The following is a 24192-nucleotide window of genomic DNA, read 5'->3' on the forward strand; positions in this document are numbered from 1 at the left end:
TGATAGTGATAATAATGGTAAAGCTTGTATTAGCTTTAGTGGCTACAAAAAAATGCTTTATGTTTTTTTAATGCTTGTCTTTGAATTGGATTGATGTGATATATAAATGTTGTTCGTGGTGTAGAGAAAAAATTTTTTTTCGAGATATATAAATGCAAGTTTAGTTTCGAATCATGAAGGAGAGTAATGGTGAGATCTAACTTGTGAGATTTATATATAAAGTTGTATATATATAAAAAGAGATGAGAGGAAGAGAAAAGTAAGAACACAACAATAAATTAATTTAGATTTATAAGTTATATATTTTAAAAAAGGGGGACACTATTCAAAAAAGCAAAAAAAAAAAAAAAAAAAAAAAAAAAAAAAAAAAGGCTCTAGTAGGAGTGATCGCTAAAAAAAAACCAATGTAAATGAATACAAAAGGTTGTACTACATTTAATCTATTAAGGAAAATACTCACATTTCATTTCGGTTTCTTGTACTCTATTTTTACTGCTATTCTTAAATGAACAAAAAGAAACGGAGAATGAATACCGCATTATGTTTTAAAGAGCAAGTATTGACAATGACCAAAAGGGTTACTATTAAGAGTTAGTATATATTTTTATGTCAAACGCCATATTCTACTTCTCCCTATCAGCGTGTCATATACAATTCAGACAAGAAAAACTATACTTCTTTGTCAAGACTTGACAAAAGAAAGAAAATTTTTATAACGAAAATGTTAAGGCATTAAAGTGCTTTGATAAATAATCACCGCCTAATATTACTGCATCAAAGTTGATATTTCTCGGTTAAAAAGCAGACCAGCACTTTTTTTCTTCTGTTTCGACTGACATGCAACACAAAGTGATAGGAACTTTTTTTTTATCGTGATTGCCACAATGTTGGTTCGAAAAAAAAAATGATGGTACAAACACCATAAAAGCAAACTTTTCTTCTTCTCTGTACAATCGTTTTCAATATAAGAATTTCACGGACTTTAGAATAGAATTTAGAGGCTACAAAAAAAAGCACCTAAATGTTTAAACGCCCTGCTTTTATCAAGCTTTTTGACTTCGCTATTGCCAGTGATGAAATGGTGCATGACTATCCCGCTCAACAGATGTTGTTATCTATGCCATTCACCGCAAGCAAGCCCCTGAAATTGCGCAGCGCATCTATACCATTCTCTTTAGTGGCCACAAGAGTTTTTCTCTAATCATATTCTTAAATAAACTTCGAATGCATTGAACGTCAAAGACATTCAGAACTTATTCCTCAAGAGCGATAATGCTAAAAAGTGTTTATTTTTCATGAGTAAAGCTGTCGCTCTTCGTCTGAAGTACGATTCTTTAATTACCAACTATCAGTACTATTCACAAACTAACAATGAGACAAATAAGAAGTAAACACAAGTCCGGGAAATACGACATTAGTGGATAGGCGCACATCAGACCAATACTTGACTCTTCCTTTAAAGCGTATAAAGTCAAAAATCCATTTGACACTAATTAGATCAACATGTACAAGCAAGTTAGATTATTAGAGAAGATGAATGATCAAAAGCTAAAACTGAACAACGACGACATCTCCCTTTGTATCTATCTTATGTTGCAAGTCCTGTTTATGATTAAAAACTAACCTCGCTTATTTCACTCACAGATTGACAGTTCCGAATGGGACTTTATTATCAAATCCTGGGAAAGTTTTATTCTATGGCTCACGCCTACGACTTAAATGGTAACATGCTAATTTAAACAGTTAATGTACTATTTGTTTTAGGAGTGGTGCCCACTTGACTATGCAGGACACCATCTCTCTTACTTCTTTTAAAGTTGATTTAAAGATCCTAAATAGCAAATTAAAACAACGATATAACGCGAAAAATGATATAGTAATAATAACGAAGGCGTCAAAAGTTTTCAGATACTGAAACGCTTCAGGAACAAATTGTTGACACTATTCATCAAGTTTTCATGCATCATCTTGAAAACACAGTTCAATACTTAAAGAATCAATTCAAAAATTGTTTAAACCAAGTGCCTATTTAAATAAAGCTATAAGATACGTGCCTTCATATTGAGAGCGGACCAACTGTAAACAGCAGTCGAAAAAATCATTCATTCTAGACAAGAAATAAACTTTGATATTTATTTCGGGCACTTGTTAAATAAAGGAAAAAAAGATAGCGTTGTATCACCATATGATGCATTTTGATTTATACGCCAGCATCGAGTCTTACATCAATGCCTCGCAATGCAATAAAAAAGGCATGAAATAGTTTATTTTCTCTTTTTTCTTTTTTTCTTTTCTATTTTATTCTAAACATGTCTTACGGTGAAGCTAACTCGTATCAAGGTGGTGAAGCTGCCTCTTATCAAGGTAAATAAACAAAACGTAAGAAACAACACGTCTAACATAAATGTTTAGGTGGTGATGTTCAACAAGCTTATGGTGCCTACCAAAAGCCTGATATCTCTCAAGCTGCTAGACTTGCCAAACAACACGCTCGTCAAGATGACGATGATGACGATGATGATGATAGTAAGTAGCCTAGCTGTATGTATTTCGCCCGTTGACATATTTCGCAGAGGAAGGTCTCTTTTCTTCTATCCTCTCCAACATCGTTGACCGTGATGACGATGATAACGCTCCCCATAAGCAACAAGTAGATGAGCGTGAAGCCGAAAATGCTGCCCAAGCCCACAACCGTGTCTACAACGAAAACAACGGACAGCCCACTGGTGATGTTTCATCTCGGGATATGGGTTCTGCAGCTGCCATGCAGGCCTTTAAGATGTTCTCTGGTGGCGGAGGCAACAGTGGTGGATCAAACGAGTTGATTGGTTTGGCTATGGGTGAAGCTATGAAACTTTTCAAAGCTCAAGGTGGCAGTGCTGGTGGTGCTAACCAAAGTGAAATGCTTCAATCTGCTGCTATGATGGCCATGAAGTTGTTCATGACACAACAATCTGGAAAACAATCTGGTGGTGGTGCAGGTGGCAGCCTTGGTCAAGTGATGAATATCTTGGGTAGTTTGAGCGGTGGACAACAACAACAGCAGCAGCAACATAGCAGTGGAGTGGCTGGTTTGTTAGGCAAATTTTTGTAAAACCTTAGTGTAACAAATCAAATTGTAAAATAAATATAAAAAGAACTCAGATCTAATTTTAATTATGTAAAGTAACGAAAAACATATCCGTTGAGGATAACAAAGCACTTTGGTTGAAGTATGAGCTTTTTTTAATCTGAACGCTATCGTTATTGGTTCAATTTAATTTATTTGGGAGGAAACACATTGTTCACTCTATTTTATTACTTCAAACAAATCATTGATTTAATCGTTAAGACTCTCTTTATGTATTAAACGCCAATTGCTATAGATGCAATCAACAGACACACTTCTATTCGAAAATTGTAATAGTAATAATTCTGGGTGAGTTTTATCCAGGAATGTATCTTATCCTGTCTTTTGCTTCCCTCCTTTTTTAGGCGCTCTACCTTATCCTCTCTTCGTTGAAGATTCAAAAAAAATTATAAGAAATCAAGTGGTTTGCATTTTTATGGAGAACACAGTAGTTGCAAACAGACTTGTAGCTTTGATAGCATCAACAAGTCAGTAATCATGGCTCGATAACCAAGAGACAGTTCTCGTTCTGTGCCAGAACTTTTTTGAGCAGCATGTCTTAAAAATAGCAGACAATTTGAGGGAAGTTTGGAATTATATGCCATAACAAGGCTCATAGCATTACTATTCAGAAAATGGGCATTGGCTTCATGTTGGAGAACATAACATTAGAGACCTTGGAGTAATTACACAGGTGAGTCTCTAATCGATTCAAATTATCCTGGTCATAAACAAACAAGTATGTGTCGCCTGCTTAAGCTAGATATCTGGCCTGTCGACAGCTCAACAAAATATAGCCTTGACATAGCGTACCTTGATGAATAGAACAAAGAAATGGCTTCAGAGCAAGACTAAGCGTTCTTGGTGAAGGGGATTGCCCTGCCCTAGACGTCTTTTTTGATCCATTAATTTTGTAGAGAAAATCCATAGACTTTGATGTGGGCTGCATCAGCAAATAACTAGTTGCTAATGCAATTGATCAAAGCAAGAGGTAGTAGCGCCTGAATCAAGTATTTGGCAAGAGAGCGTCTCTTAATTTAATAGAAGCTCAATTTTCAGATAGTTACATATGTCAATGCGGTAGTGAGAGATGTAGCTTATAGTCCATTCGACTCTTCATCAGCATAAACCCTTCGGATACCTAATTGATGATTGTAGAGAAACGTTCTTTTACATAGACTAGGTTTAAGTCTGGTGGTAGTAGTGCTATTTGTTTGAGTATTGTCTATTCTTGGTAAACTCTCTCTCTTTATGGGGGGAGGGACAGCTATCAGACAGAGAATGTGTACTATCTGTAGTGCTCATCTATTCATGCATTTGGGTAGATTGTCTCCTGTAAGAACAAAGGCCTGTTCTTATAGAGCGAGTGCTATTTGCTTTCTAGTGAATTGGTCTATTCAAGACTAGCTGCTTTGGAATTGAAGAGTGTAGCCACTCTTCAGTCTAAGGCTTAAGGTTAGCTCTTTTATAGATGGGCTATCAATTTGGCGACGTATTTCGATATGGAATCCTGATAGTGACAATTGACTGAGGCAAACCATAGGATGGGAATCAACAATTATATCATGTTGGTTATCCGTCTTGAAGGCAGCTTACTAATGAAGCTTTTTGTCTTTGAGATTTCCGGAGCTCTTGGACCAAGCGAGGTAAACTTTCTTTGGGACTTTTGTCAAGGAGTCATGCCAGATTTGACAAGTGATAATTGACCTGGATTAGTTCTTCCACAAGGATGGGCAATGATGTTTAATGATATAGTTGAGTGCCTGACACTTTGCATATATATATTGTGAGCTCGTTCTAGCTCTCCGTTACAAATACTTGTAAGTATATGGCTAAAGTGCGAGTTTTTTTCTATAATAAATCGGATAAACCATAAACAGCTCATTAGTGATTATTAAAGCATATTTAGTCTTTAGCACGTTACACAACCACCTTCCAGAATTCCTGATTTACACACGCTCAGGCTTGTTCCTTGTTCACATGAGAACAGAAAACTAAGTTTTTTCTTTCTTTTCTCTTTATTATTTTTAACCTATGAGAAATGACTGACAAAGGTATAGAAACTTTTATGTTAAGTTCAATTTTATTTAAAATATGATTTACAGACAGACTTGTACACAAGCTACCAGTGGCATTAAGTGCTTTAGTTGGTTCGATTGTGTTTCAAGCCATTTTTAGAAAAAGAGGAGGATTTATGTATAGACAAGCAGTAGCCGTCATTTGTATTATGGCTTCAGCTTTTTATGGTGTGCTTGCTTCTTTAACACTGCCTCTCTTTGGTAAGGCACACTTAATTAATTGGTCTGTGGCCAGAGTCGAGTATTACTTGTGCAAAACATTTTTGGGCATCACAGCTACTGTAGAAGGCAAGGAAAACTTACCAAGCGAAGATGAACAGGTTGTTTATGTCTGCAATCATCAGTCCATGATGGATATTATGTATATGGCGCGTGTCTTCCCCAAACGTACGTCAGTAGTAGCCAAGAAAGTCATCAAATATTACCCATTTTTGGGATGGTTCAGTAAGTATACTATAAAAGATAACAAATGTAGTTGAATATGTAACTACAGTGATGCTGAGTAAGGCCGTCTTCTTGGATCGTGGAAATCGTGAAAGTGCAATCAAAGAAGCGAAGAATGCTGCAAAGGATATTCACAAGAAAAAAACCAGTGTTTGGATCTTTCCTGAAGGTACAAGAGGCAACAGTGCTGAAATTGATTTGCTGCCTTTTAAAAAGGGTGCATTCTATATGGCAGCACAAGCAAAAGTACCCATTGTGCCTATCGTCATTGCAAATTACAAAGATATTTACCATACAAAATCAAAAAGATTTGGTCATGGTGACATTAAGATTAAAAGTGAGTATTTCGATTGTTTATGAAGACACATATTTAGACTATTTTTTTAGTCTTGCCTCGAGTGTCAACTGAAAGCATATTAGAAGATTCAGACGATATCAACAAGCTAGTGAATCAAGTTAGAAATCAAATGTTGAATGTGCTTAAAGAAATCAGTGTAGAAAAAAATGAATGAATTTAGAAAACGAGCGCTTGATTATTAAGTGACACACGTCCCTTTTTCTCAGTTTGTTTGTGAAGCAAAAGAGATTAACAAATAAACAATGCTTAATAAGATATACGAAACTTTTGATTTAAAACGAAAACATTCACCAAATAGTATACATTTTTGACCTTTGGTTTTACTGCATTTATACTTTGTATCTCAAATGTAAACAAATACTTAATCACAAGGAGAAAGCATATTTGTTTGCTTTGATCAGTGAACAACAAATCCTGAATCAGCTCTCTAAAGAAGCCATTCTGATTTTATAGTCGGGGTTTTTGGTTTGAATCATGACAAATCCTTTTAATAGCAAGCGTTGTCTAGGCTGCCAGGGCCTAGTTAATCAAAGTGACACAAGACGGTATATTTTTCTTGAAAGTTCCCCTTGCTGAAAAATAATGATAAGCAATAAGACTTATTTCTTACCTATGAAACTTTTTTTGGTACTGTTTTGTTGCACTTGTTGTGACCAATTGTTTGTATAAGCCAAGTCATAATTTTGCGCACTTTCATGGTCAGCATCGATTCGGCAATTTGAACAACAAGAAACTGTTTAGTCTATTCGTTTAGATTATCAAGCCATAGATGTACGCTTTTAGTTTGATAACCATAGCTTACATGCATAGCGAATAAACTAACAAAGGGACTTGACTTGCAGAATGATATCCCCGATCCAAAATGGAAAATTCAGGGTAGGACCCTTTCTTTTTTTTATTTGTAGTCTTTCTTTGGACCCTTGAGTTTTTCCAGTCTTTAAATTACGTATCACGTAATAGCGTGAGTTGAAATGGAGAGGGAAAAGAACGGAGTTTTCTGCCTTACATAATGAGAATCACCAATAAAATTAAATCGTTCATTGCTGTTTGGACCCTTGGCTTACTTAAGGTGTGCCTTTTGTTTCCTGTGAAAAAGCGTTCAAGGTCCGCTCCGGTCACACTAGTTGTTTTGGTTTAAATAAGTTGGGTCCCATTTCCCTTTCTCTCTTTCTTTTTTCCTTTTTTTCAGTTTTATTCAACACAAGATGCCATCCACCAATATTCAGCCATCTGATAAGATCTATAAGATTATTAACGCAAGACTTTTATTGAACCATGAAATTGTACAAGACTCATATCTCTGGTACCAAAATGGCAAGATTATACACCCTCAAAACCTTTTCTTTTCTGCACGTCGTGATGCAGATGAAATCATTGATGCTAAGGGTCTTTTAGTAGCACCTGGTTTTATTGATACACAAATCAACGGTGCTTATGGTATTGATTTCGCTGACTGTGAAGAGCCTGTCGAAGTCTTGAAGAAAAACATTGATAAGGTCGCAAAGGGTCTTTTAAAATATGGTTGTACGGCATTCTGTCCTACCGTTGTCAGCTCTCCGCCTGAAGTTTATGAAAAGGTATGTACCAAAAGATAAAAATGATATCCCTCTAATATTTCTATAAAGGTACTTCCTTTGTTGAATCGTCGAAAGGGTAGTGCTCTTGGTGGTGCTGAAATTCTTGGTGCTCATCTTGAAGGACCTTTTATTTCTGAATTAAAAAAGGGTGCTCATGACAAGAATGTATTTAAAACTGCAAAGAATGGTATCAAAGATGTTGATGAAGCTTATGGGTCTGAGCTCAAGAAGGGAAGTGAAGCCGTTAGTATTGTTACAATGGCACCAGAAATTGAAGGTATCTGTGACTCTATTCCTGAGTTGGTTTCACGCGGCATTACTGTGGCTATGGGGCATTCTGCTTGTGGTATTGCAGATGCTGAAAAGGCAGTGACGAAAGGTGCTAGTAGCATTACACATTTGTTTAATGCCATGCAAGCTGTAAGTTTAAATTACTATTATCTTTTTTTGATTTATATTCTTTTTTTTTTCTGTCTAGTTTCATCATCGTGACCCTGGGCTCATTGGTATCCTTGGTGCTGCTGATTTACCTATCCCTGAAAAAGCCAAACGTCACCCTGAGCCTTCAAGCACTTCCCCTGATCGTTCTAAACCTGATCCTCGTCCATTCTATGGTCTTATTTGTGACGGTGTTCATGTTCATCCTAATTCAATTCGTATTGCTTATTATTCCCATCCCTCAGGCGCTGTTTTGGTCACCGATACCCTATCTGCCATGGGTCTCCCTAAAGGCGACTATGTTCTTGGTGGTAACGAAGTTGAAGTGGATGAAAAGGGTGGTGCCTATGTGAAGGGAACAAAAACATTGGCAGGCAGTACCATCACCATTGATGAATGTATTCGTAACTTTCAAAAGTTTACTAATTGTCCTCTGGTTGAGGCTATTGAAGCAGCTACTTTGCACCCAGCTCGTCTGTTAGGTATTGACAAACAGAAAGGTACACTTAATGTTGGTGCTGATGCTGATTTTGTTTTTCTGGATGATTCTACTGGAGAAATCCAAGTGAAGCGTGTGTTTGTTGCTGGTGAAGAAGTCCAACTTTAAGTTCTTTTGTATAAATATATCTATCTAATGTTTGAAGGATTTTATTTTATTTTAAAAGGTATACATGTCTTTCTTTTCTTTTGTGCGTTTTACTTGTGTCTCTAGTTGATCCAATTGTTTCTTTAAATTTTCGTACTGATGAGTTGCATCTTTAAGTCTTGTTCGAAATTGATTCTCCATGGGTGATCCTTTATTCCTACGATAAGCTTCTCCAGCATGAATATAGTTTGTTTGTGCTTGTTCTACATTGGCTCGAAGTTTAGCAATTGTTTGATTTGTTTGTCGAGTGTCTTTCAAGTTGATAGGTTTTACAGAGGATTCAGGCGCAGGTTTCTTTTGCTGGTCTAACAAAGTGTTCATAAATCCAAACATGTCTATGGGTTGATCTCGTTGCTTTTTCTTGGCCTCCTTTTTTGTCTGTTTGGGTTTATTCTGTAGACCTAGTCCAGGACGACTATTGTCTATTCCATGAAACTTTGGTTTTCCCATTGTGTATGGTTGAACTTGAACTGGATTGACTCGACCACTTCCATCTACACCTAGTCCTTTCCCCTAAATAAAACAACCATGAGCATGTATATTTAGTGCAGACAAGATTACTTGAACATATCCCATTTTCGCCATCATTTTTGCAGCAAAGCCAGTAGAATGCGCTTGCCAACCTCCAAACTCATCATTGGGCTTCTCTCTTTCTTCTTGATCTGATTCACTCCATTCTTCACTTGAGTCGCTGCTTTGATCATCCAACACACTCTTTACAGGCATAATGTGCTCCATATCAACCTGAATGCGTTTTTTGTCTTTCAGTCGAACACGCCAGCGAGGGCCATAGAGTTGATCAATAATGTTTCCCATTTTCCAGATATCTTGATTCTTTTCTTTACACAAGACACGCTTGCCATACTGTAATTGCTCTGTCAATGTGTCTGGATCTTCAGTTCCAAGTGCTTCAAATGGCACAACAAGTTCAGTAGACAATGAGTAGCCATGCGATTGTTCATAAGGACATGATGTTGTATTGCTTTTGCATGTCTGTTGAGCACCAAAATAGTCATGGCAAGGCACTGTGTCGGTTGTTATCGGCGTAAGTATCATGACTTGAATCACTGTGTTATCTTCTTGGTAGTCTAGAACAATAGCAGGCAGTAAGAGGACATATTTCTCAAAGGAAAATGTGATAGCACACTTGTCTCCTACTGGAAAAGATTGTTTGTTGGTGGTTGTTAAAGCATGCTGGTATTCTGTAATAAGTGCATAAAGTTCTTCAGGTAGATCCTCTTGATCGAGCAAACCAAGTATTTCTTGATCTGTTAAAGAAGCCAAGTCAAATTCTTGACTCATAATAAACACAAAAAAGAAAAAAAGAGAGAGAGAGGGGAGGATATGCATTTTTTAATAGTCTAAATACTGCTGTATCTGGGCATATTTTTTGGTCTAAAGAAACAACTACAACAATAATATACAGTTGCATATAATAAACCAGCCATAGCACCCAATGTCATCCAAGTTGCTGGTCCAATATGACTATAATTAGAAGTATCATTACTGAAAGCAGTGTTGGCAATACGAGCACCCATCACAATCATAATACAAAAGGCAACCAGCATAAACACAAAGGCGAAAAAAGTGATCATGGCTACTGAAGTATATTTGAAGCGATGGCTATGTGTCATAACTGAAAAAACAAAGGCAAGCAAGGTTAAACCAAACCCAATCCAGTAAATAATAAAATTTGCAAGAAAGACAGGAGGATATCCATCAAAGGTATCGGATGTAAATTTATCGAGTCCAGTGGCATTGGCTAAAGTACATTTAGCTTTCATTTCCGCACTTACTTAACTTACTCCAGACAAAAGCAGGCTGAGGATAATCACAAGAAAGAACTTGGTTAGCTGTACCATTACAGGCATTCCTTTTTTTGTTTTCTTTAGAAAATAATTCATGCTATTCTTGTATTTACCATAAACCTAAGTCTATAAAGTCGGTTGTACTATTTTGAATTAAACGAACAATATATAAATCATTTAGAAATGGTTTATTGTAAGTATTGCTCAATAATGTAAACAATTCAAGGATAATAGCAAAGAAGATAAAGATACTCGCAAAGCTTTCCAAGAACCTGAAAATGCCCATCGTATCTGTCAACAAGAAGGAAAAGAAGAGAGAAGAGAATTATTTTTAGACTGTTCAAGTTTATCTTAACCCGAAAAAGTATTTTCTTGCATCATAAAGTCCGCATATCATAATAAAGAACACTCATTTTTTTTTTTTGCTTGACGAAATCGTTAGGCAGTGGCCCCAATTTATTGTATTTCTTCAACTGAAAGTTTCATCATTAAAAAAAGTACAAGGAAGTAGGCTGTAGTAGTAGTAAGTTGAACATAACTTAGATGTTCAACTTGGTGTGACGCCAGTTACGTCTCTTGGCGTTCCAGCTATGAACGTACATAAATATCACAAATACACTTTATCTTATATCTTACCGGATCTTGGTGTCAGTCTTGAGACGGAACCAGTGAGGCAAGGGACGGTTTTGCTTCTTGGCCTTGCCAAGCTTGACCTTGGTAATGAAAGACTTTTGGGAAGGCTATTACATAAAAACAGATTAGAAAAATCATGACTATATAAACTTTGTTGCATGATGATCCATCCATCGGTTATTGTATCGGATATCATCCATCTATGCACAATTGCGATGCGTTGATGTACTTACCATTTCGACAAGCTATATATGCGAGAGTAGGAAGGACTTGAACATGGTCAGCTTTTTTGCTTGTCCATATAGACCCCCATTCTCCTCCTTCCCTCTCTTTGAGGTGCCGGTAGACGCGAAAGTCCGGGCTGGAATAATCTCCGGTCAATATTTAAAATTCAAGCTATTTTGACATGACACAGTCATTCGGCTTTGGTGTAGTGACAAAAGTTGTAGACATTTGCCTCTTGAGTCTGCTGGTATAGATATCACAGCAGCTTTTCTGGTAAAATATCGAGTAAATAGGCAAAGATATCTATGAGGTTTTTTGCTCCTATCTCATCATTTTTATAGTACAATCAACAAAAAGCACATTCACCAAAAACTAGAGCCTCTTGCGTACGTTTGAGTATTTAAGCTTGTCGATAGCTCTATTTTTTGTCTTGTAGCATCAAAAAGAAGCTCGAAGGGCTGTCAGCTTGATGATTTTCATGAACAGTACCCTTTGGACCGTAGGCATATTTTAACCATTTTGGACATATCCCTTTTTTTTTTTGTCCAAATCGGCTCCAAAGGTGCCATGGGTGTTACTGAACACTGCTTGTAGATATTTAGAGCATTTATGTGTGTACAAGCCCCTTTGTGTAGCAATATAATTCTGTTTATTCGTCTATTCTTTTAATGGATTATTGGTTGAAACAAAGCACCAAAAAGATTCATATACGTCTTAGTAATGAAAAAGTACGATGTCATTTGCCTAAACTGATTCATTTCTGAATTTGACACTTTTAGCACCCTAATAACTGCATAAACTAATGAGGAGATTGGATGATTGAAAAAGTTTATTTATGTGCATAGACTAATTTGAACCGAGTAGATATTTCACGCGTATTGAATTCTTTAAATGCCTCTTCAAGGTTGGCTTCGTATTCTTCATTGGTGACTGAAGTCAACTCATTGATCATGACTTTAACAGCTGGAAGTGCCAAATGCTGAACACCTAAATACATGTTGCCTAATTCACCACCCCAGGGACCAATAGGCACATCGTAATTGATATCCTCTATATCACGAAACTCGGCATCCAAGAAAAAAGTAGAGATTTTCTCAGCAATAAAAGAATCCATGTTTCTTGCAACAAGTGCTTGGTTGACTAAAATGAGTTTAATAACAGTGTTTGTTGAATGCATAAACAGACTTACTCCACCCATCCATATTTTTGAGAGCAGGGCCACCATTTCTGTATTCATTGATCAATTCCATCACTTCAATGTATCCGCCGGGCTTCAAAATACGCTTCATTTCTTGCACTGAACGAATGTACTGCTCAACGGGGAATCCCATCAATAAAAACCGTTGAAAGACAAAGTTAAATGAATTGTCTTCAAAATAGTCCAGTCCAGTACCAGCATTTAGTATTTGAAACTTGACATTAGGAGGCATGTCCTCAGTCAAGAACACATTGGCCATATCAACACCAATAAATTCAGAGTTGGGATATAAACGAGCCATATCCTATTCTATGTCAAAAAATGTGTAAACTCAAAAGTACTTACCAATGTCCACATGCCAGGACCACAACCAATATCAAGCACACGAATACCCTTTTGAAGTTGCTCATGCATAGGCGACTTGTAGAGTCCTCCGAGAACGTTTTTGAACATGAGATGGTTCAAGTGCAACCGTTCGACTTCTTTTTGATCATTTGGCAAGATATAGGCTACATCTTGATCTTTTACCAGACAACGACCTTTTTTCCATTCAAATGAGATATCGCAATGAGTTTTAGTAATGTTTGTAGAAACCATAATGTTAAGAATACTAATAAAAAAAACTTGCATAATTGCATACATATATATTTGTTTGATCTACTCCTATTTTTTATGCTGTATTGTCATTGGCTTATTCTCTGAATACAAAATCCAGCTTCTCCTTTGAATTCAGCCAACAATACCTAACCAATGAGATTGATTGTGACATCATCATATTTGCTAAGAGGAGGGGCAAAGAAAAAAAAAAGAGCTCACGAAATAGTTCGATAACTTCCTTACACTTTTAATGATTGCTCAAGTTCTTGCACGCTCCACTCGACTTGCTCGTCCCACCAATATGCTTCGTCGTGGTGGCCATGGCCCCGCTTCCTACAATGAACCTGGAGGATACCTTTTCAATGAAAAGGTAATTTAGATAAAAGATTCGATCTTGGACTCAATGAATTCGATAGGTCCGAGTTAAGGAAGATTGGGAAAACATTTACTATGCCGGTATGGGTGGCGGTTTTCTCATTATGGCTGTTGCTTTATATTACAAGCCTGATACTAGGTAAGAATATAATGGTTGTGTATTTATACTTATATTTCTATAGTGTTGTCACTTGGGCCAAGAAGGAAGCTGAAAAGTCATTAAAGGAAAAGGGTGTCAGCCTTGAATACACCAAGACTGCATAGATATTCATTATTTAATCGACACCTATATACACTCATGCACATCACAGACGCATTTCAACCAGTTTTTGAATAAAATTGCTTTACGAACCAATGTTTGAAGAACAACCTTTCATGTTTAATGACACGCATATTCAGAAAAAAACAATCATTGCTTCATTTAAACTATGTTTATTGATAATTTGTGTTATAAAAAAAAGAGGAAACTAGTACTTTAGCCAAATACTTTCAAGTATTTGTTACCAGGAACTAGGGCGAGGACCTAAACTAGTTTCAATTGAGTTCCCAAAAAAAAAAAAAGTGCCAGGCACTCAACTATATCATTAAACATCATTGCCCATCCTTGTGGAAGAACTAATCCAGGTCAATTATCACTTGTCAAATCTGGCATGATTTTTTGACAAAAGTCCCAAAGAAAGTTTACCTCGCTTGGTCCAAGAGCTCCGGAAATCTCAAAGACAAAAAGCTTCATTAGTAAGCTGCCTTCAAGACGGATAACCAACATGATATAATTGTTGATTCCCATCCTATGGTTTGCCTCAGTCAATTGTCACTATCAGGATTCCATATCGAAATACGTCGCCAAATTGATAGCCCATCTATAAAAGAGCTAACCTTAAGCCTTAGACTGAAGAGTGGCTACACTCTTCAATTCCAAAGCAGCTAGTCTTGAATAGACCAATTCACTAGAAAGCAAATAGCACTCGCTCTATAAGAACAGGCCTTTGTTCTTACAGGAGACAATCTACCCAAATGCATGAATAGATGAGCACTACAGATAGTACACATTCTCTGTCTGATAGCTGTCCCTCCCCCCATAAAGAGAGAGAGTTTACCAAGAATAGACAATACTCAAACAAATAGCACTACTACCACCAGACTTAAACCTAGTCTATGTAAAAGAACGTTTCTCTACAATCATCAATTAGGTATCCGAAGGGTTTATGCTGATGAAGAGTCGAATGGACTATAAGCTACATCTCTCACTACCGCATTGACGCATACACCTCACAAAGAAGTAAGGCCAGAACTATCACAGTAGCAAAAGCGAGCTATGGCTTACATCTGCCGTCACTCTGTCCGATAGTTGTTTTCTCCTAAAGAAGAAAGATGCCATGAATAGACAGAAATTCCAGTCAAAGACCAGACGGACAAACAGAACCATACAAGCATCTATGTCTACCTTTACTTTCCCTTTGTCCACCCACAAGGAAACAAAAGTGAGTGTCAATAAACACAGAGATTGCTCATATGCAATATAGAAGACATTCTTATATTCTCTCTTGGATTCATACAACACCAAAACAAGAGGCAGGATCACACAAGAGTCAGACAAGGCCTGAAGCGAACATAAGAAGAGGTCATCATACCAGTGCACTATGTGATCGTCTTCAAGTGTTGTTGTAATACAACAAGTGCAAAAAAAAAAGGACAAGCCCTTTCTTTTTTTTTTAACTGGCAACAAGTATGTAGTTTTCTCTATCAAATTGACGTAAAACCAATAAAGGCAGAGCTATCTTGATAGAAGAGTAGCATCAACTAGGTGATCAACCAAGTGAGAGGCAACAATACCATAAAGGCGAAAACATAATACTTGCTGATGGGAATAAAGAAGTTGAAAAATAGAAAAGCAACGCGTATACATAATAAAGACAGGGAAGATTTTTTTCAAATACAGTCACTACTATGGTTGCGTCATCTAAACAAGAGTCAATAAACTGTAGCATGTCTTTAGTTGCCTAGCAACGCTTCAGTATGTGATTTTAAGCTTATTTAGATGTCTGTTAAAGAGCGACGCAAAGGCCAATCATCAATTTTTTATTGAAACTCAGTACATGTTATCACGATTCGAGAAAAGAACTTCATAAAACCATTATCTTAATTAGAAAAGCATAATGATTGCTTTATTAATCAGCTAAGAAGCACATACAGTTTTTTTCTTTCGATATCTTTTGCTCTTTGAATTCAGCACTAATAGATTGATATCAAATGCCACCTTCCCTTTTTCTTTTGAAAACCTGATTGAAACTGGTTTAGATCTTTATCCCAATCCTTGTCTATAAACACTTGATAAAAGATTCTATTTATTCCAGAAATATCAATATATTTGCAAAGCATTTAGGAACTAATTCATGTAATATATATTCTTCATCTGTTGCTCCAGTTAATGAATTAACAACAAGAAATAATCAAGCTCTTGTTTTTTTGTAGAGAATATCCTAATTTATGCATGCTAAGAATTGATCTCATGCTAAGATGGCCTTTGTGTCCTAGTCTGTGCAACCTAATTATTTATTGAATGTTAAAGTTAAAATATAACCCTTTTTTGACTAATCGCATTTATAACAAACTTGAGAACAAATAAGAGAAAAAGGGAAATCAATCATTGTATAGTTACAACCAGGGCGCTGCTTATTAAAGTTTTTGATATGCTACTATTTTTCCTACTAAAATCTAAGGCTAAAAGTACTATCTAATACATGGATATTTCTCATATAAACACTATACAGCGGCTCCACCTCCAAAGTTCGTTTTCCAGAGTAATGAATTCGCTTTTGTCGCCGATTAAAATTCGTTTTTTCTTATTTCAAAATTCGCTTTTTTATTGGTCAAAGTTCGTTTTTGTAAAGCTCCAAAGTTCGTTTTTACTTTACTCAAAATTCGCTTTTTTTAATTTTATAAATTTCATTTTATTATACAATAACCTTTTCAAATGAGTTTTTATTACGAAGATGGACAAGGAAGCATTGCTGATGAGCAAGGAAATGAGACAATGGACTATGAGGAAGAGACTGATCCTTATAACGTTACTTCCTTGTTGACTGCCTCACAATATCGAATTCATCAGGGGCGCTTTCCCGCTAAAGTTACAGAAGAACTTGATGTCCAAATGGAAGAAGTTTCTGAGGAATTATCCAAAGATGTAGCAACCGGTAGAAAATATAATGTATATTCTGACCAACAGAAAGCAGTTTTCTACTATTTTAATAGAGTGAAGCTCTGGAATGCTGCTGCTTCAGGTCGAAAGGCTCAAGTTGAAATTCGTACTGCTCAAAAATGGGCAAAGCGTCTTAAAGAAGACCCAGAATGGAACATCTACGAAAAACAGACGAATATGTCAAACAGAAAACCACCGCAACTCCAAAACGAACATAAACAGCACTTGGTTCAATTTTTCGACAAGTTTCCTCAAGCTACCAGGCGAGATGCAGTAGATAGTTTAACAGAAGAGTTCCAGAATTTCAATTTAAAAGAAACTTCTGTAGGAAACTTCATTCTTTATGAGTGTAATTTAACCTTTAAAAGAGCTACTTTGCACCCTGTGGCTAGAAATAGCGCTGAGAACCTTGATAAACGTTATCATTGGGCTAAAAAATGGGTAGAGAACACGGATATGAATTATCTTAAAAATTGTGTTTTCGTTGATGAAGCTGGTTTTAATATCAACATGAGAAGCCCTAATGCTCGTTCAGTCAAGGGTACACCAGCAATAATAGAAACACCAACTACTCGTGCCATTACGCATACTATTTTAGGGGCTATCACAGCTCATGATGTTATTTCAATTCAAATCAGAGAACCACTTAAGCCAAAAAGAGTTAAAGTGGATGGAAGTCAAAAAAGAAAGAAGCCTGTGGCAAAACCTTTACGAAAAGGTACTGTTACAGGACACTATGCAAGATTCATATCAAAGACACTCGATGAGATGGATAAATTTCCTGAAATGAAAAACTTCTACATCGTCATGGACAACGCACCAATTCATACCTCAGATAGCATTAAAAATTTAATCGAGGCCAGAGGTTATAGAGCTATATATCTTCCTCCATATTCCCCAGAGCTTAATCCTATTGAAAACTTTTGGTCTATTGTCAAAAATTCAATCAAGCGAAGTGCTTTTAAAGAAACAGAAGATTTGAAGACTAGAATTGCCGAAGCTAGTGAATGTGTCAGTAGAAAGACCCTTCATAACATTGCTTATCATTCTGTTAATAACTTTGAAAAATGTTTCAACAAAGAGCCACTTTAATAAACGCTATTGCTTTAATAATATTTTAAAAACGAATTTTATTAAAATTTAGAACGAACTATGAGGGTGTAAAAGCAAATTTTGAGCGAATTTTGAAATAAAAACTTTGGAGGTATCTTTCTTATTTCTGTTTACATATCCATTTTATTCCTTTTTTTCCTTTTCCGTTATTACCTGCTCACTTCTACGTGAACGTGTAGCCACTAATTTAATAAAATTAAAACAACATATAATAATAAAAAAGTAACTTTACTTTCTCAAATCATACTCAAATACCGGACAGAGTCGAACAACCGGGTTAGGCATCTGTAGGTACCCCCAAGGTGTACAAGAGGTGCAAATAAGTTTTCTACGTCATCTAAAATAATTTAAACGCAGGAGGTGTACAAATAGCAAATCCCCAGTCGTCTGTATCATTTATTATACGTTTACATTTTTTAACCTCATTTTCTTTAAGCGTGTTTTACTCAATTATGGAACTTAACTTTAAAAGGTCGGCAAGTAATTCTATTTTTTTGTTCATAACGTACTAATCATTTTCTGAACAGAAACCGCATTGATAACTAGCTTTGTTTTATACATTTTGCTCCGTATCCTTTGCCCGTTCTTCTCCCCATTATGATGAGCACAATAATGTTTTTTTTATTTTTTTTTTATTTCTTAACATTTTAGTTCTCATCATTTTCCGGACAGAAACCGCATTGATAACCAGCTTTGCTTCACGCATTTTGCTCCGTATCTTTTGCCCGTTCTTCTCCCCATTATGATGAGCACAATGATGTTTTTTTTATTTTTTTTATTTCTTAACATTTTAGTTCTCATCATTTTCCGGACAGAAACCGCATTGATAACCAGCTTTGCTTCACGCATTTTGCTCCGTATCTTTTGCCCGTTCTTCTCCCCATTATGATGAGCACAATGATGTTTTTTTTATTTTTTTTATTTCTTAACATTTTAGTTCTCATCATTTTCCGGACAGAAACCGCATTGATAACCAGCTTTGCTTCACGCATTTTGCTCCGTATCTTTTGCCCGTTCTTCTCCCCATTATGATGAGCACAATAATGTTTTTTTTATTTTTTTTTTATTTCTTAACATTTTAGTTCTCATCATTTTCCGGACAGAAACCGCATTGATAACCAGCTTTGCTTCACGCATTTTGCTCCGTATCTTTTGCCCGTTCTTCTCCCCATTATGATGAGCACAATGATGTTTTTTTTATTTTTTTTATTTCTTAACATTTTAGTTCTCATCATTTTCCGGACAGAAACCGCATTGATAACCAGCTTTGCTTCACGCATTTTGCTCCGTATCTTTTGCCCGTTCTTCTCCCCATTATGATGAGCACAATGATGTTTTTTTTATTTTTTTTATTTCTTAACATTTTAGTTCTCATCATTTTCCGGACAGAAACCGCATTGATAACCAGCTTTGCTTCACGCATTTTGCTCCGTATCTTTTGCCCGTTCTTCTCCCCATTATGATGAGCACAATAATGTTTTTTTTATTTTTTTTTATTTCTTAACATTTTAGTTCTCATCATTTTCCGGACAGAAACCGCATTGATAACCAGCTTTGCTTCACGCATTTTGCTCCGTATCTTTTGCCCGTTCTTCTCCCCATTATGATGAGCACAATGATGTTTTTTTTATTTTTTTTATTTCTTAACATTTTAGTTCTCATCATTTTCCGGACAGAAACCGCATTGATAACCAGCTTTGCTTCACGCATTTTGCTCCGTATCTTTTGCCCGTTCTTCTCCCCATTATGATGAGCACAATAATGTTTTTTTTATTTTTTTTTTATTTCTTAACATTTTAGTTCTCATCATTTTCCGGACAGAAACCGCATTGATAACCAGCTTTGCTTCACGCATTTTGCTCCGTATCTTTTGCCCGTTCTTCTCCCCATTATGATGAGCACAATGATGTTTTTTTTATTTTTTTTATTTCTTAACATTTTAGTTCTCATCATTTTCCGGACAGAAACCGCATTGATAACCAGCTTTGCTTCACGCATTTTGCTCCGTATCTTTTGCCCGTTCTTCTCCCCATTATGATGAGCACAATGATGTTTTTTTTATTTTTTTTATTTCTTAACATTTTAGTTCTCATCATTTTCCGGACAGAAACCGCATTGATAACCAGCTTTGCTTCACGCATTTTGCTCCGTATCTTTTGCCCGTTCTTCTCCCCATTATGATGAGCACAATAATGAAGAGTTTATGTTATTACGCAATTTGTCCTGTAACAAGTCATTTGTCTCACCGCCATGGAAGGTAGCAATACTTTAATTTTCCAGGATATTATGTGGCATACAAAAATGGAAATCACAGCGATTTGTATCAAGCTCTGTTCTTCCCAACCAAGACTCAATCTATACGCTAACTTTTGAATGTCAAATTCTGAAAATGCTTGTTTTTTCTACTGAAAAAGCAAAGTGTAAAGTGTAATACCCGCTTTGAAAAATAACATTAAAAGTGTCGAGGACTTAGAATTATTTGAATGTTTTTATTTTTCAATTTACTGTAATAAATGCTCTTATTCTCTTATTTTTTAATGATTTATCCGTGTTACGCTTGTTTGGCAGTGAAAAGGTGAGCGATGTTAAGTAACCAGAGTAATTGGTGACAATTCATGTACGAACGTAATATAATAAGGAAACTTTACTGGAGTAATTGTTCTTGAAAATGAAAATATTTTTTTTTCAACATTTTGAAGAATAAACAACAAATGGTTTTCTGTCGTATTTTTATAATGTGTGAAATATCGAGTAAGCAAATCAATAACATAATTTAATTTTTTTATTAACGCTGAACAGATTCAGTTGTCATATTTTACAATGGAGCTGTACGACACGGTTGGAATCAGAAGGTTTTTATCTACAAGGATAAACTCCTCAGATGTGATTTCTGTCGACAAAGACATACTCATCGATTCCTAAGCGACTATTTAGTATCACTAAAATATATATTGTATACTATTATCTTACTTTTAACTGTATTAAATCCATCAATGTCTTTTCTGCATTTTTATATGTGTTGAAGGAGGTGGGCAACAATCCAACAGAGACACGCTCATATGGATAATATCCGTCACTAAATGAAACAACAAATGTTTCATAGCACAGACCTAAATGATAATAAAGAATATTAGTATATTTCCTAAATAAAACTCTGGAGAACAAATCTAGCTTTTTTTACCGTAAACAAGCACACCAAAAGTTGTAGCTTCTATTGGTAATGATGCAGCCTTCAATCTTACGTGCAGCTGTCTCTTACATGTCTCTAATACCCTCGCACGAGCAACATCAACACATGATTTTGACGTCCCAACGGGCTTAATCTCTCCGTTACCCACTTCCCAAAGGTCAGAACAAAAAACAAGGTCTGGCCGCGTAGAAATTGAATCGGGCATTTTTTGTTTGTTAATCCAGGTGGAAAAGTCCCTAGATATATAAATGATACCGTTAATATACATCTATGTAAACCTAACCGTATTAATTTGTGTTCAACTTACCATGAAACCGTTACATCATTATGTGGTGACCACAAAGAACAAAGTAACTCACTTACAGACTTAACTATTAAATCAATTTCACTTGATGGGCATTTAGTAGGCTTGGAATGATTCAGATATATCCCAACCAGAATATGGTGTAGAGCTACTTCATTAACGGTGTTGAGTGGGATGCCCTGTACATTAATCACGGTTCTGTTCTCCATTGCTTGCTCCATAGCTCTTACACATTGAATAATGTTCTTTGGTAACTTTTTAAGGGGCACTATATACTGACGATTGGCTGGATTGTTTGGATGTGATGTTTCAAATAAAGCAGATAGAAAAAGTCTTTTGTCAATATCTGATGGTTTTAAAAGCTTTTCAAAGGCAAGATTGTGAGTATTATCATATATCGACTTTACATTTGAATTGCTAGTAACCATTTCTTTCTTTCCTTCGGAGATAATATTTAATTCACTGAGTGTCATCGACCAAACGTAACCTACAATACACCAAGCAGACGATACATTGGTCATTGTTTCCGACTCCTTTTCTTTATAAGAACTATCGACGTCGTTGTCACTGTAAATGATCTGTAAAAAAGGGGTACTTTGGGCTGAAACATCATTAGACTGTACACTAGATTTGGCTGTGGTATCTACACTAGAACTGTCTATGGGTTGTACATTAGACCCGAAATGTTTTGGTTGTATAGTATCAGATTCCGTTGCTTCTTGGACATAGTGAGCTGTCTCTTTTCCTTTTTTTTTCTAAATCGAGGCATGAATTAATTATTATAAATAATTACTATTTTTAATTGTATACCTTATTAGTACTGCCCTCGGCTTGTGGCCCAGCCACTGATTTTGCAATAGAATCGTTTTCTTTTTCATAACCTTCTAAAAGTGCAAAGATTCTTTTGCCTTTAAGGGATTGTATCATATTTTCTTTTGCTTTTTTTACTCCTTCAGCTAGTAAGTCAATCCAGTTTACTTCTACGGAATCTACGATAAGTGCATCGTCTTTGACTTCTGAAGTAAATCGTCGTATCCACATCCTTTTAATTCCTTCCACTGAAGTTCGTTTGTGTGTGATGATGTCACTGATAACAAGTCCTTCATTCATACTTATGAATGCAGATAGTTGAGGGGTAATTGACATTCGGCGCGTGTATAGTATGTATCTGGCTATAGCTATATATATGTATATATATATTTGTTGTTAGTTCAGCGAAAATTCTATTTTCTTTTAATCTGACCAACCTTCTTTATAATCTTTAGTCATAATATCTGTATAAATTGAAAGAATTTTTTGTTTGGGATAAATAGGCAAAAGAGAAGTAACTCCAGAGTACTGAATTCGCTGAATTCGCTTTTGTCGCCGATTAAAATTCGTTATTTTTTTTTATTTCAAAATTCGCTCAAAATTTGCTTTTACACCCTCATAGTTCGTTCTAAATTTTAATAAAATTCGTTTTTAAAATATTATTAAAGCAATAGCGTTTATTAAAGTGGCTCTTTGTTGAAACATTTTTCAAAGTTATTAACAGAATGATAAGCAATGTTATGAAGGGTCTTTCTACTGACACATTCACTAGCTTCGGCAATTCTAGTCTTCAAATCTTCTGTTTCTTTAAAAGCACTTCGCTTGATTGAATTTTTGACAATAGACCAAAAGTTTTCAATAGGATTAAGCTCTGGGGAATATGGAGGAAGATATATAGCTCTATAACCTCTGGCCTCGATTAAATTTTTAATGCTATCTGAGGTATGAATTGGTGCGTTGTCCATGACGATGTAGAAGTTTTTCATTTCAGGAAATTTATCCATCTCATCGAGTGTCTTTGATATGAATCTTGCATAGTGTCCTGTAACAGTACCTTTTCGTAAAGGTTTTGCCACAGGCTTCTTTCTTTTTTGACTTCCATCCACTTTAACTCTTTTTGGCTTAAGTGGTTCTCTGATTTGAATTGAAATAACATCATGAGCTGTGATAGCCCCTAAAATAGTATGCGTAATGGCACGAGTAGTTGGTGTTTCTATTATTGCTGGTGTACCCTTGACTGAACGAGCATTAGGGCTTCTCATGTTGATATTAAAACCAGCTTCATCAACGAAAACACAATTTTTAAGATAATTCATATCCGTGTTCTCTACCCATTTTTTAGCCCAATGATAACGTTTATCAAGGTTCTCAGCGCTATTTCTAGCCACAGGGTGCAAAGTAGCTCTTTTAAAGGTTAAATTACACTCATAAAGAATGAAGTTTCCTACAGAAGTTTCTTTTAAATTGAAATTCTGGAACTCTTCTGTTAAACTATCTACTGCATCTCGCCTGGTAGCTTGAGGAAACTTGTCGAAAAATTGAACCAAGTGCTGTTTATGTTCGTTTTGGAGTTGCGGTGGTTTTCTGTTTGACATATTCGTCTGTTTTTCGTAGATGTTCCATTCTGGGTCTTCTTTAAGACGCTTTGCCCATTTTTGAGCAGTACGAATTTCAACTTGAGCCTTTCGACCTGAAGCAGCAGCATTCCAGAGCTTCACTCTATTAAAATAGTAGAAAACTGCTTTCTGTTGGTCAGAATATACATTATATTTTCTACCGGTTGCTACATCTTTGGATAATTCCTCAGAAACTTCTTCCATTTGGACATCAAGTTCTTCTGTAACTTTAGCGGGAAAGCGCCCCTGATGAATTCGATATTGTGAGGCAGTCAACAAGGAAGTAACGTTATAAGGATCAGTCTCTTCCTCATAGTCCATTGTCTCATTTCCTTGCTCATCAGCAATGCTTCCTTGTCCATCTTCGTAATAAAAACTCATTTGAAAAGGTTATTGTATAATAAAATGAAATTTATAAAATTAAAAAAAGCGAATTTTGAGTAAAGTAAAAACGAACTTTGGAGCTTTACAAAA

The 24192-nt window shown here is 35.9% G+C and overlaps 11 protein-coding genes across 11 annotated transcripts; 5 read left to right on the plus strand and 6 right to left on the minus strand.

Moving 5' to 3' along the window:
• Positions 1 to 2240: 2240 nt before the first annotated feature.
• Positions 2241 to 3150, plus strand: B0P05DRAFT_543164 (uncharacterized protein). The gene is made up of 3 exons (XM_051578401.1): positions 2241 to 2364; positions 2413 to 2526; positions 2574 to 3150. Exons 1-3 carry the CDS (start codon positions 2310 to 2312, stop codon positions 3092 to 3094), a joined length of 690 nt encoding a protein of 229 aa, XP_051434701.1. The 5' UTR covers positions 2241 to 2309; the 3' UTR covers positions 3095 to 3150.
• Positions 3151 to 4940: 1790 nt separating this feature from the next.
• Positions 4941 to 6254, plus strand: B0P05DRAFT_543168 (uncharacterized protein). Its single transcript, XM_051578402.1, has 5 exons — positions 4941 to 4980; positions 5038 to 5163; positions 5215 to 5631; positions 5681 to 5968; positions 6019 to 6254. The coding sequence occupies exons 2-5, from the start codon at positions 5151 to 5153 to the stop codon at positions 6141 to 6143; spliced, it is 843 nt and encodes a 280-aa protein (XP_051434702.1). The 5' UTR covers positions 4941 to 4980; positions 5038 to 5150; the 3' UTR covers positions 6144 to 6254.
• Positions 6255 to 7194: 940 nt separating this feature from the next.
• Positions 7195 to 8611, plus strand: B0P05DRAFT_579519 (uncharacterized protein; the record flags this gene model as incomplete). The annotated part of the gene is made up of 3 exons (XM_051581937.1): positions 7195 to 7566; positions 7642 to 7986; positions 8045 to 8611. The coding sequence occupies 3 exons, from the start codon at positions 7195 to 7197 to the stop codon at positions 8609 to 8611; spliced, it is 1284 nt and encodes a 427-aa protein (XP_051434703.1).
• Positions 8612 to 8649: 38 nt separating this feature from the next.
• On the minus strand, positions 8650 to 9975 carry B0P05DRAFT_543171 (uncharacterized protein). Its single transcript, XM_051578403.1, has 2 exons — positions 9212 to 9975; positions 8650 to 9163 (listed from the first exon to the last, which is right to left on the minus strand). Exons 1-2 carry the CDS (start codon positions 9950 to 9952, stop codon positions 8663 to 8665), a joined length of 1242 nt encoding a protein of 413 aa, XP_051434704.1. The 5' UTR covers positions 9953 to 9975; the 3' UTR covers positions 8650 to 8662.
• Positions 9976 to 10011: 36 nt separating this feature from the next.
• B0P05DRAFT_614908 (uncharacterized protein) lies at positions 10012 to 10865 on the minus strand (the record flags this gene model as incomplete). The annotated part of the gene is made up of 3 exons (XM_051583406.1): positions 10572 to 10865; positions 10456 to 10523; positions 10012 to 10412 (listed from the first exon to the last, which is right to left on the minus strand). The coding sequence occupies exons 1-3, from the start codon at positions 10742 to 10744 to the stop codon at positions 10012 to 10014; spliced, it is 642 nt and encodes a 213-aa protein (XP_051434705.1). The 5' UTR covers positions 10745 to 10865.
• Positions 10866 to 10997: 132 nt separating this feature from the next.
• Positions 10998 to 11198, minus strand: B0P05DRAFT_470499 (60S ribosomal protein L39; the record flags this gene model as incomplete). The annotated part of the gene is made up of 2 exons (XM_051574559.1): positions 10998 to 11046; positions 11095 to 11198. Coding segments are annotated over 2 exons (153 nt in total), but the record flags the coding sequence as incomplete, so codon positions are not given.
• Positions 11199 to 12145: 947 nt separating this feature from the next.
• B0P05DRAFT_470689 (S-adenosyl-L-methionine-dependent methyltransferase) lies at positions 12146 to 13111 on the minus strand (the record flags this gene model as incomplete). Its single annotated transcript, XM_051574575.1, has 3 exons — positions 12146 to 12456; positions 12506 to 12818; positions 12860 to 13111. The coding sequence occupies 3 exons, from the start codon at positions 13109 to 13111 to the stop codon at positions 12146 to 12148; spliced, it is 876 nt and encodes a 291-aa protein (XP_051434707.1).
• Positions 13112 to 13354: 243 nt separating this feature from the next.
• Positions 13355 to 13875, plus strand: B0P05DRAFT_543182 (ESSS subunit of NADH:ubiquinone oxidoreductase). The gene is made up of 3 exons (XM_051578404.1): positions 13355 to 13481; positions 13528 to 13625; positions 13669 to 13875. The coding sequence occupies exons 1-3, from the start codon at positions 13362 to 13364 to the stop codon at positions 13748 to 13750; spliced, it is 300 nt and encodes a 99-aa protein (XP_051434708.1). The 5' UTR covers positions 13355 to 13361; the 3' UTR covers positions 13751 to 13875.
• Positions 13876 to 16384: 2509 nt separating this feature from the next.
• On the plus strand, positions 16385 to 17321 carry B0P05DRAFT_491773 (uncharacterized protein; the record flags this gene model as incomplete). Its single annotated transcript, XM_051575330.1, has 2 exons — positions 16385 to 17103; positions 17179 to 17321. Coding segments are annotated over exons 1-2 (786 nt in total), but the record flags the coding sequence as incomplete, so codon positions are not given.
• Positions 17322 to 20544: 3223 nt separating this feature from the next.
• Positions 20545 to 22764, minus strand: B0P05DRAFT_543194 (uncharacterized protein). The gene is made up of 6 exons (XM_051578405.1): positions 22558 to 22764; positions 22103 to 22452; positions 21296 to 22047; positions 20980 to 21224; positions 20769 to 20908; positions 20545 to 20716 (listed from the first exon to the last, which is right to left on the minus strand). Exons 1-6 carry the CDS (start codon positions 22559 to 22561, stop codon positions 20600 to 20602), a joined length of 1608 nt encoding a protein of 535 aa, XP_051434710.1. The 5' UTR covers positions 22562 to 22764; the 3' UTR covers positions 20545 to 20599.
• Positions 22765 to 23238: 474 nt separating this feature from the next.
• B0P05DRAFT_447759 (uncharacterized protein) lies at positions 23239 to 24093 on the minus strand (the record flags this gene model as incomplete). The annotated part of the gene is made up of 2 exons (XM_051573832.1): positions 23239 to 23381; positions 23457 to 24093. Coding segments are annotated over 2 exons (780 nt in total), but the record flags the coding sequence as incomplete, so codon positions are not given.
• Positions 24094 to 24192: the final 99 nt, after the last annotated feature.

The sequence above is a fragment of the Gilbertella persicaria genome, assembly GCF_025201335.1.
Source record: "Gilbertella persicaria strain CBS 190.32 chromosome Unknown B0P05scaffold_21, whole genome shotgun sequence".
In the NCBI taxonomy this organism is placed as follows: Eukaryota; Fungi; Mucoromycota; class Mucoromycetes; order Mucorales; family Choanephoraceae; genus Gilbertella; species Gilbertella persicaria.

Coding starts and splice junctions, on each gene's coding strand:
- B0P05DRAFT_543164 (XM_051578401.1), top strand. CDS start 2,310: ATGTCTTACGGTGAAGCTAACTCGTATCAAGGTGGTGAAGCTGCCTCT. Junction 2,365..2,412: donor TGAAGCTGCCTCTTATCAAG/GTAAATAAACAA, acceptor ATAAATGTTTAG/GTGGTGATGTTCAACAAGCT. Junction 2,527..2,573: donor TGATGACGATGATGATGATA/GTAAGTAGCCTA, acceptor CATATTTCGCAG/AGGAAGGTCTCTTTTCTTCT.
- B0P05DRAFT_543168 (XM_051578402.1), top strand. Junction 5,632..5,680: donor CCCATTTTTGGGATGGTTCA/GTAAGTATACTA, acceptor ATGTAACTACAG/TGATGCTGAGTAAGGCCGTC. Junction 5,969..6,018: donor TGGTGACATTAAGATTAAAA/GTGAGTATTTCG, acceptor CTATTTTTTTAG/TCTTGCCTCGAGTGTCAACT.
- B0P05DRAFT_543171 (XM_051578403.1), bottom strand. CDS start 9,952: ATGAGTCAAGAATTTGACTTGGCTTCTTTAACAGATCAAGAAATACTT. Junction 9,164..9,211: donor CGAAAATGGGATATGTTCAA/GTAATCTTGTCT, acceptor TGTTTTATTTAG/GGGAAAGGACTAGGTGTAGA.
- B0P05DRAFT_543182 (XM_051578404.1), top strand. CDS start 13,362: ATGATTGCTCAAGTTCTTGCACGCTCCACTCGACTTGCTCGTCCCACC. Junction 13,482..13,527: donor GATACCTTTTCAATGAAAAG/GTAATTTAGATA, acceptor TGAATTCGATAG/GTCCGAGTTAAGGAAGATTG. Junction 13,626..13,668: donor TATTACAAGCCTGATACTAG/GTAAGAATATAA, acceptor ATATTTCTATAG/TGTTGTCACTTGGGCCAAGA.
- B0P05DRAFT_543194 (XM_051578405.1), bottom strand. Junction 21,225..21,295: donor AATGATGTAACGGTTTCATG/GTAAGTTGAACA, acceptor TTATATATCTAG/GGACTTTTCCACCTGGATTA. Junction 20,717..20,768: donor TGGATTTAATACAGTTAAAA/GTAAGATAATAG, acceptor ATAGTCGCTTAG/GAATCGATGAGTATGTCTTT.